General features: G+C 36.1%; 1 protein-coding gene across 2 annotated transcripts in view; it reads right to left on the reverse strand.

Moving 5' to 3' along the window:
- KCNT2 (potassium sodium-activated channel subfamily T member 2) overlaps positions 1-11,363 on the reverse strand; it is a 379,267-nt gene that overhangs the window by 91,071 nt on the left and 276,833 nt on the right. For both annotated transcript variants that reach the window (XM_035010164.1, XM_035010163.1), the window contains 2 exons: positions 3,970-4,183; positions 1,371-1,476 (listed from right to left, as the gene is read on the reverse strand). In XM_035010164.1, coding sequence (XP_034866055.1) covers positions 1,371-1,476; positions 3,970-4,183 — 320 coding nt within the window. The remainder of the gene's footprint in view (positions 1-1,370; positions 1,477-3,969; positions 4,184-11,363) is intronic.

Genomic DNA, 11,363 nt, shown 5'->3' on the forward strand with positions numbered 1-11,363 from the left:
TTGCTCTCTCTCTTTGATAAATTAAAAAAAAAAAAAAAATGCTACCGGAAGTGAATCCAGGTTTTGTGGGGCCTTGGGGAATCCTCTTTAAGGAAAATAACACAAATATTATAAATTTTAAAAAATAAATCACAGGTTCTTAGAAGAGGCCAATCCAGGTGAAGGAGTCCTGAAGCTTAAGATTTATTAACGTTACCAAAAATACACAGCTAGTCAGTAGTAACAAATACTGCAGACAGTAAATTAAAAAAAGGGCCAAAAAAAAAAAAAGGCATTGAAAGATGGAACTGTCCAGCTTAATGGACACAGAGGAATATTTGGGAGCAATGGCAAAGATTTTCTGATGTTCCGCTATTCTTCCTCAAGAGTGACAGTAACAGCCAGGCTTCATGATGTTTATTTTTATAAAAAAGTAATAGTAGCAAGAATACTAACAGAACGCATTAGGTGCCTACTCATTTATTAACTTCCTGGCACCGTGTTAAGCATTTTACTTGTGCTAATTTACAGAATTCTCACGAGAACCTGATGAGGCTCATATTAAAATTACAACCATTTTACAAATATGGAAACCGAAATGTAATGGCGAAGTTATTTGCCCAAATTGCAAAGCCTGTAAGCAGAGAGCTGGGATTTTAACTCTTGTTAACTCCAAAATTTAGAGTAAAAGAATAAATTCCTGGTTAGAATTAGCAGCAAATTTAATTTCTGGGAGGTGGAGGATTTGAAAATCTTCTTTTTATCTGCTTTCTTATTCATCAAGAGAACAAGCTCTTATACAGATCATGCCCAGTGGCCATCTTGGGAAAGAGATTTAAAAATGTTTGCATTCTTGTAATCTTTCTGTTTTGAATGGCTCCTTTAGAACATCCAAGCAAGAATCAAGAGCTACAATAAAATCTTTAGGAAAGGAGATAAAAACCACAACACTGATGCTAGCTTTCAGTCTAGTCAATAATGAATCTTTGGGGCTAACACATAGACAAGCTCATTTCACCATGCTGAGCAATTCCACGTTAAGTTTTGAGGCAAAAATGCCTTGCAAAATAAATAGTGCACAATTGGCCAAAGTGATTTTGAGAGACTCTCAATGTTGAGAGTTCATAGGTTTGAGGTTCTGGCACCTTTGTTTTCCTCTTTAAAAACATGACCGACTGACTAATCGGGTACTTTAGTAGAAGGGTAAAGCATTTGGGTAATCTTTAGTACAGTTAAGAAAGTACAATTCACTATTTTATGTATTGCATTTACATTTGAAAAGATAATGCTCTTTAAACATATTTTAGTCAAAAGACTATACAAAATTATTTAAATATATGTAATTACAAAATGCCATAATTTCGGTTTTGGACAAAACAACAATTGCTTACCTTGTCTAGTCTTAAGCAGCAAAATGGCACTTTTTCATGAAGGAGATGACAAAAAGTGGGTGAACTTCCTATATATGGAGAATAAGGTGGGTAGCCTTTAGCATATCTGTAAAACAATATGAAATATTTGAGTTGCCTTGAATAAAACACACATAGTTGGACAATTAAGTTATAGCCATGTGTGTCTATTTTTATAAAATTGGGTGCAACTCTTTATATTGCAATTACATTTTGATAAAGAAATAGTTAAGAGGGGCGCCTGGGTGGCTCAGTTGGTTAAGCGGCTTGCCTTCGGCTCAGATCATGATCCCAGGGTCCTCGGATTGAGCCCCACATCGGGCTCCCGGCTCAGCGGGGAGCCTGCTTCTCCCTCTGACCCTCTCCTCTCTCATGCTGTTTCTCTCTCGCTCGCTCTCTAATAAATAAATAAATAAAATCTTTAAAAAAAAAAACACAACTATAAATTTGAATGCTTATACAAATATATGCTTCTATATTTGCTTATACAAATAAGCATATAGAAACATATGGAAGTGGGGCGCCTGGGTGGCTCAGTTGGTTGAGCGACTGCCTTCGGCTCAGGTCATGATCCTGGAGTCCCGGGATCGAGTCCCGCATCGGGCTCCCTGCTCGGCAGGGAGTCTGCTTCTCCCTCTGACCCTCTCCCCTCTCATGTGCTCTCTCTCTCATTCTCTGTCTCAAATAAATAAATAAAATAAAATCTTTAAAAAAAAAAAATAGTTGGATTGGTGCAGCAAAGATTATATGGTCCATAAAGTCTATAATATTTATTAGCTGGTTCCTTTTAGGAAAAGTTTGCCATTCCTTGGTTTAAAAGATTTAGAAAGATTTTTTTAAACTGCAATATTAATTTTTATAAAACACATTTAAGGCAAAATGACTTATTATGATTTACTCCATTAATATTCATTAGTCATGAATGCACAACCACAAAGGAGTAAACAGTTCAGTTAATTATTCAAACACCCACCAAAAACAGAATATTGTTGGAAACATGCTTAAAATATTATCAAAGATAATTATTTGCTGACTTTATGAAAGTAGCTACCAGCATGCACATCACAACTATATTAATTTTCAGAATAAAACTATCAAAAAGTAGCAGCATAAATGAAAATTAAGAAATAAAATTTGGTAGAGGCAAAATTCCTCTATCTAATATGAAAACTCTTTTCTCAGTAAAAATTACCTTCAAAGCCAAGAAATTTCAAACCTAGTTTAAATTGTTTTCCAGACATTATTAGCTAGGAGGATAAGATGGTGCACATTTTGCAAACTTAGAAGTTGATAATCTCCACTATTATTTCAATATCTTTTTTAGTTTGCTTAAAAAAAAAAAAATCCACCTCTCAGTCTTTTCAGAAGGATATGTAAAGAAAAAATTTCAATCACACCACACAACATCATTTCTAGAAATATACTGGCAGTCAAACCTCTCCTTGTTCCCATCAAATATTTCACAAATAAATTTGAGTACTATGACTTCTTGGAGAGTGGATTGTGTTCTGCAGGAACATCAAACTTCCCTGTAATAAAATTTTTTTTAAAGTGTGAAGGATTAAAAGAAGGATTATTTTTTTAAGTTTCAATTATATTTCAGTTCATTTTAGTTCAACATTAACATCAACATTAACTGAACATCTATTAGATGAAAGATATTGGGACTGGTGTTTAAATGGTGTCACCACTGCCAATCCCACTACTACTAGTAAGTACTACTACACCTCCTAGTAATTATTACTCATCGAATGCTTACTCAGCACAAAGCAGTGTCCTAAGCACTTCTCCATTATCTCAATTAATCTACGTCTGAACATTATGAAGCAGTAATTATACCCCCTTTACAGATATAGACACTGTGGTTCAAATTGTTTAATCAGTCACTTGCACATCACCAGTACAGGGTGGAATTTACATGGGAAATAAACTCTTTCAGACTCCATTTTCAAGACTGCTGGCCACTGTGCTTTCCTCAAGAAATAGCAATATTAATATGTGACTAAGACAAGTAAACAAACCTTACTGAAGATTAAAATGTGATTAATAGCATGGACACTGGCACTATGTATTATGGAGGCATAGTAAAGAGAACTAGTACTTCATGTATTCATTCATTCAAAATATTATTGGTGTATACCATATGAAAAATACCTCTGCACGCTAAGATGAGGAAGGGAAGCTTAATGGTGGAAACCTGCACTACATGTCGTTGAATAATGACCGAACTTTAATATGGACATGGAAGGAAATAAATTAAAAGTAGAAAGTACAATATAACTAACAAAAACATGCAATCATGAAAATGCATCCTATATCATGAAAATACCAATTTATATATTTTCTTCTTTAAGTATAAAAGATAATTTAGAGAAAACAGATCCTGGAAATATATGTTGAAGCCAGAAATTTGAGGTCTTAAAATACTTTATAGGTAATGGAAATACAGGCTAATAGGAAGGGTGTTCTGGTAGAAGTATGTGGAATTGATTCTACAATATACAAAAGGTAAGGACATTAGCGCCCCATAGTAGCACAAATTCTAGTAAATCTTAAACTGTTCTAGAATATCTAAACATACTCTAAGTTTGAAGAAATTTCTTCATCTGGTGTAGTTTCATCTTCTGATTGATCACTTAGAAGATCACATGTTTGAATTGATGATGTATCTGCAACCTCTAAAACGGGAGCAATGCTAGGTCTTCTGATTTCTTTGCTTCCCTCCGTAGGAAGAGACAGGGTGGGGCCACTTGTTGATCTACAGCTTGTGTCTTGCAAGTCTATAGCCACAGTACCTGCAACAAGGAAACATAAAAATCCATCAAAGCATTTGCCACCTAGATGATAATCAACATTTAATGATCAAAATGAAATACAACCATTATAACTGGTAAATATATTATTGCTTACCCTTTAATCTTACAGGTTATTTCTTTCCCATGTGGACATTTTTGCCTACATGGATTAAAAAAATTCTGCATTTGTGCAAAGTGTATTTGCTGAGTCTAGTTCTATTGCACAAAACATAAGATTTGTGAAACACCGAAATACTTAGGAATCTAAAGTGAAAAAAATACCTTGTTTCAATTTACATTTATTTAAAATTAACAAATAAAATTTTGGCCTTTTCAATATAGTGGATTTCTCATTATATCTTTTTCCCCCATTTTGTTCTTATTCTCTTGCTGATTTGTAACCACTTTTCTTATATTAAAACCATTAATATTTTATATTTATTCAACAAATATTTATTGATTACCTACTGCATGGAAAACACTATCCTAGGCACTTGGGATATGCAGGGAATGAGATACTGCTTCTACACATAAGGGTTTATCTTTAAAATAACCAAGTAGACAAATAAATGAAAAAAGACATTTTAGATAATGATAAATACCATGCAGAAAATAAAACAAAATGATGTGGTAAAGAACAGTGGGGTTGGGAGCAGGAGAAGGAATGAATTTTCACCAGGTGGTCGGTGGTCGGGAAGGCTACTCTGTAATCACGACCTTTGATTTTTCACTCAAAAGACAATAGTACTCAAGCTGTGGAAATACCTTGAGGCAGTAGTAACAGCAAAACCTAAATAGTTTAAGGCTTTTGAATACTGGGGTAGTCAATAGTAAACAGGAAATGTTTTTGAGGGTGAGGGTTGGTAGCACAAGTCTGGTGAAAATATCCAAGTATTTCTCAAAACTGAAATCAATTTAAGTTTCAGAGACTTGTACCTCTTCATATACACAAAACTCAGATTAGCGGGAGGGGAAGCCTAGTGTGTCTGTAGTTCGTGGGGAAGCCTTCATGTGATGGGAATATATGAACATTCCCAGAACTGCTGTTTCTGAGAAAAAGATGTGGGGACCAGTACTCAGCAATTCCAGTATCAGAGCGAAGGTAAAGATTGTTGCCATCAGAAACTCTATGCTTATCCAATTTTTTAGCACCATAAATAAGGATTAATCTATAATTCATTCTATCTTTGGGTAAGAGGTGAATGGGATCCTAGAGAAAATAAGATTAAATTTTCTATTTAGTAGGTATGTGGAATTGATTAAAAATTAAATTTTATAAATTTGATTTACAAAAATAGGGAAAAGCCATGATTTACATCCTAAGGTTTTAAGTTAAAATTCATATCTATAATATTTATCCTCTGCAGATGACCACATTGCTGAATTCAGAGAGAAAACAGAACTTATCATAGAAGAAATCCTTCAATTCCCTGACTGCAAACAAACATGAGAATTTCAACAAACTTGTTCCTTTTTTTCTGCTTAGAATCTAGCAGGGAAAACACAATTCAAAAAGTAGTTACAATTACAGAAACAAGCTCTTCTTTGAACATTTCCTTTGCTTAACAAAAACTGATTCTTCCATGACATCTTCCCCTCAGCCCTTTAAAAAGGTGGTGGGTAAATACCCTCAGTGTTCTCACTGACTCTTTCATACTCTTTTCCTTTTATCCTTTCTAAAATCCCAGCTTTGTATCCCAGATCTTCCTATTGTATCACCACTATCTTTCACTGCTTTGTTTGGTGCCTGATCCTATGTCATTCTACTTATTTCTTAATGTTTCTAGTCAGCTTAGTTTGTCAGGACTGTCATAATGAAGTACCACAGACCAGGTGGCTTAAAAAACAGAAATTTATTGCCTTACAGTTTTAGAGGCTGGAAGTCTAAAATCCAGGTGTTGGCAGGATTGGTTCCTTCTGAGGGCTGTGAGGGAAGGGTCTGTTCCAGGACTCACTACTCGTCTGGTAGATGGTCATCTTCTGCCTATGTCCCCTCTCATTGTCTTCCTTGGAGGTATCTTTGTGTCCTAATTTCCTCTTCTTATAAGGAGACCAGTCATAGTGGATTAGAGCCTGCCCTAGTGACCTCATTTTAACTTGATCACCTCTGTAAAGACCTTAGCTCCAATAAAGGTCACATTCTGAGGTACTGGGGGTTGGATTTCAACATAGGAATTTTGGTGGACACAATTCAATTCACAACACTATTCCTGCCTCATCCAATGTGTTAAAAATTCAGATAGGTAAGCCTTCTCACTTCCTCGAATTCACTAAAGAAATCATTTTCATCTGAGGCCCCTCAATTCTGCACTTTTTAGACCTTGTTATAACCATTAACAGCCTCACTGCATTTATTCATTTCACACATTCATCCTCTAATCACCACTATTTTCTATCTTTTCAGGTCATTCTCATTTGTGTCTCAACTTCAGCTAAGGTTTTACTCTTCTAAAACTTCTAGTTATAATATCAAGTTTGAATAATCTCCCTCACTCCCTTCATGTTCTGTCTTCTCTTTTTACCCATCTTAAACTCCATATTTAAGCATTATGATTATTTACTTGCATATACTCTTGGTTCCCTTGCAACATTTTTGTTCCCTTACATTCTTGGCAAAAGCAAACCCTGTTTAATTGTTGGAGTGGAGGGAGGTGGGAGGGTTGGAGTGGCTGGGTGATGGATATTGGGGAGGGTTGAGTGCTGTGAATTGTGTAACACTGATGAATCACAGACCTGTACCCCTGAAACAAATAATACATTATATGTTAATCAAAAAATAGATTTAAAAAAAAGCAAACCCTGTTTAAATTCCTGTTTAAATTCAACTCTGTCAACCATAAATTCAACCATTCTGTAATAAACCCCTCTGATCTGCCATTTTCTACTACCTCTCCAATGAAAGAGTGACGGTCACTGTTTTGTTACATTCAATTGCCAGTTTTCAATTCTCATGTTATTTGAACTATTAGTGGCCGTTGATGTAGCAGATCACTCCATTATCATGATACACTGGATTCCAGGACACCAGACTCACCAGGTTTTCCTACTTCCTTGCCAGTGGCTCTTTCTTGGTCTCTTTTGCTGGTTTCTTCTCATCTCCCTGATATTTAATGTTGATATCCTGTAGGATTTAGTCCTTTGTCTTTATCCCTTTTCTGTCCATACTCATTTCATCAATGATCTTGTTCAGTCTCATAGCTCTAAATATAATACATAAGCTCAGGAATCCCAAATTTACTTTATCAGTGTATACCTCTTTCCTGAACTCTAGACTTTTATATCTAACTTCCTGTTTGACATCTTCCTCTCAATGTCTAACAAACATTTGAAGTTCAGTGTGTCTCAAACTGAACTTTTTACCCCTGCTTCCCACCAAACCTGCACTCCCCAAGCCTTCCTTATCTCAGTGGATGGCCATTCCCTTTTTCCAGTTGCTTAAACCAAAAACCTTGGGGTTCTTCACACTTCTCTTTTTCTCATAGTTTACTTTCAATCATCAGTGAATCCTGGTTACTCTATCTTCAAAGTATACCCAGAATTTTCTCCTTCTTACCACCTCCATTTGAAAGTACTCTAATCCTTGGGCCAAACCAAGGATCTCAGTAGCAGCCAAAGTGATTGTATTAAAACATAGGTTAGCATAGGTGAGATCATGCCATTGCTCTGCTTAAAACTTGCAATGACTTTCTTTCATTCAGAGTAGAAAAAATAATCCTTACTTTGAGTTTAAAAGCCCAAACATAATCTGTCCTGTTTTACCTCTTTCACCTCGTCTCCTATAACCAATCATTGCCCACTGTGTTTGAGTCACAAGAACCTTTTTACTGTTCCTGGAACACCCAGTCAGGCCTCCCATAAAGCCTTTGTAGTAGCTATTATCTGTAAGGGATGCTCTTCCTCCAGATATCCACAAGGTTAATTCTTTCATTTTCTTCAATATTTTCTCAAATATCATCTTTTCAATGAGATTTGCTAACCACCTCATTTAAAAATTCAGTCTCTCCAGAATTCACAAACCCTTTTACTAGCTCAGTTGCCTTCTTTCTTTTCTCTTATTACTTATCACCTTCTAACACACTAAATTATTTCCTTATTTTTTATGTGTTGTTTATTGCCAGTCTTCCCTATGATAGAACATAAGATCCGTGAGCTAGGGATCTTTATGTATTTGTTCACTAATTTATCACAAAAACTTATGAGTGTCTGGCACATATCAGGTATTCAGTAAGTAATTGTTAATAATGGAAAAAAATAAGTAGGACTACTATAAAAAAAATAATATGCTATGTCAATGACAAACAGGGTTACCTAACACAGTCCAAGCAGGGCCATGGAATATGTCTCAGAAAGAATGATATTGAGACTGAGATACAAAGGATTAGAAGTAGTTACCTAGGCAAAGTTGGGGGCTGGGGAGTAGACCTGTCAGAAGAAACTTCATGTGTTAAGGTTCACTGGTGAAAAACCATTTAGTGAAAGTTGAAAGGAATTTAGTACGAATGGGACTTAGGAATGCAATTGAAGGGATAGTAAAATACAGTACTAGAAATTAAAGGTGGAATTATTAAAAAAAAAAAACTTTAAGTAAAGTGACTACGTGATTTATCTTACAAACTAGGATACTCTTGAGAATCAAAGGGGGCGGTCTTTAATAATGACACCAGGATAATGTATATAAACTGGGACTGTCCTGGGACAACTGGGAGTGCCTCATGCAAACAAGAAATTCTGGTCATCCAAATCATAAGCCATGTAATATTATAAAATTTAGATTTTTTCCCTTGGATAATAAGAAGCAATTCAAATGATTTATTTTTTTAAAAGATTTATTTATTTTAGAGACAGAGAGAGTGTACACATACGGGGTGGGGGGGCAGAGAGAGAGAGAGGAAGAGAATCTCAAGCAGACTCCCCACTAAGCATGGAACCCAACGTGGGGCTTGATCTCACAATCCTGAAATCATGACCTGAGCTGAAATCAAGAGTCTGACACTTAACCAACTGAGCCACCCAGGCACCCCAGCAATTCAAATGATTTATGCAGGAGAATGATATTATCAAAATTATATAAAAATTATAACTCTGGTTGCAAGGTGGAGAAGAGTGCAGGGTAGCATGGAGGCATGGAGAGAAGCTTGGGCGTGGGGTGACCCTGCAGTTGAGGGGAAGGATGATGGACATTCAGACCATGATCACACAGACATTGGCAGAAAGAAGGGAATGACTCTCAGGGATACTTGATACTCTGATTTAATAGAATTGGGTGAATTATGAGGTACGAGAGGAGAGGAACAGTGAAAAGTCAGAATTGTGACTTTACAAATTGTAACGTGTCATCTGTTTTTTAGCCAAAAAATGGAGGAGGAAGTAGTTTTGAATGAAGGCAGAAAGATTAGTTCAATTTGAATATGCTGTGTTGGTTTTTCCTGTGACACATCCAGACAGAAATACATAACCAGTATATTGTTGTGAAGAGAAATTTAAGTTAATGATTTACATAAGAGAATCATCAATTTTTGGAGGGCAACTCAATCTGTGGGAACAGAAGCACATGGTCAATACCATCCTATGCTGTGAAAATGTCCACTGGATTTAGTGACAAACAGAGTGGTGGCTTTGCCAGAGTAGTGATATAATGACTAGAGATTTCAGACTAAATGGGGCAGAGGCATGAGGGGACAATAAGATTTCAAGCCAGCAACTGAAGACAACTCTTTCAAGGAATTTACCTGTGAAGATGTCAAGCCAAGAGGTCCAGGTATGTGTGTCTGTGAACGTGTGTGCATACGTGAGTGTGTGTGTGTGTGTGTGTAGAGATATGAAGAGAGAGACACACAGAGACAGACAAAGGGAGAAGAAATGAGCCAATGATTTTGAAAAAAAATAAAGTTAGGTAATAAGGATGAATTAAAATAAAAAGGTCCCAGAGTAGGTAGTAAGTGAAGTCATTACTATTAAAATATTAAAAGTTGGGGCACCTGGGTGGCTCAGTTGGTTAGGCAACCAACTCTTGGTTTCGGCTCAGGTCATTATCTCAGGGTTGTGAGATCAAGCCCTGTGTCGGGCTCTGCGCTCAGCGTGGAGTCAGCTTGAGATTCTTTCCCCCTCCCTCTTCCTCCCCCTTTGCTCCTTCCCCTACTTTCTTGCTCTCTTTCTAAAATAAATAAATAAATAAAATCTTTTAAAAAATACTAAGAGTTAAAGAAAGGACACATTATCCTTGTGACAAAAATGAATGTTTGTAGGTTCATAGGTGGTTTGGTGGCAAAATTTAAAGGAAATTCTTATTTGTCTGGATCTATTCCCCTTTTTTTTTTTTTTAACTTCTGTGTCATAAAAGCCAAGTTCAATGGTGAGAATGAGATGGAGGATGGAAGAAGAGTTTTGAGAAAAACAGAGAATATCTGAAATACCCTCTGTTGATAACTGGATACAGAACTTACAAAAGAACTATAAAAGTGTCAGGTGCTTATATTCTAATCAGAAATATGAAATCATTGTTGACAATTTTGAATTAGCTTAATTTCTTTTTTTTTAAAGATTTTATTTATTTGTTAGAGAGACAGTGAGAGAGAGAGAGAGAGAGCACAAGCATGGGGAGCAGCAGAGGGAGAAGGCTCCCTGCTGAGCAAGGAGCCTGATCCAGAACTCAAACCCAGGACCCTGGGATCATGACCTGAGCCAAAAGCAGATGCTTAATGGACTGAGCCACTCAGGCATCCCAAATTAGCTTAATTTCTTACCAGTTTAATAGCTTAGAAACTTTGTTCTGTATACTTAGTTACACCAAGTTTATAATATACACAATTAGTTTCTAAGTTTGACTTTGAAATTTTAACAAACATTGAAGGATATTTATTTTGTCTTTTAAAGAAACAAACTAGGGTGCCTGGGTGGCTTAGTAGGTTAAGCATCTGCCCTCTGCTCATGTCATGATCTCAGGGTCCTGGGATTGAGCACTGCATAAGGCTCTCCCCTCAGTGGGGTGTCTGTTTCTCCCTCTCCCTCTGTGATCTCTCTCGTTCTCGCTCTCTCAAATAAACAAATAAAATCTTTAAAAAGAAGAAGGAAAGAAAGAAGAAGAAAGAAAGAAAGAAAGAAGAAAGAAAGAAAGAAGAAAGAAAGAAAGAAAGAAAGAAAGAAAGAAAGAAAGAAAGAAAGAAAGAAAGAAAGAAAGAAA

Source organism: Mirounga leonina, unplaced genomic scaffold, assembly GCF_011800145.1.
Source record: "Mirounga leonina isolate KUSES-001 unplaced genomic scaffold, KU_Mleo_1.0 Mir_154, whole genome shotgun sequence".
NCBI classification, from domain to species: domain Eukaryota; kingdom Metazoa; phylum Chordata; class Mammalia; order Carnivora; family Phocidae; genus Mirounga; species Mirounga leonina.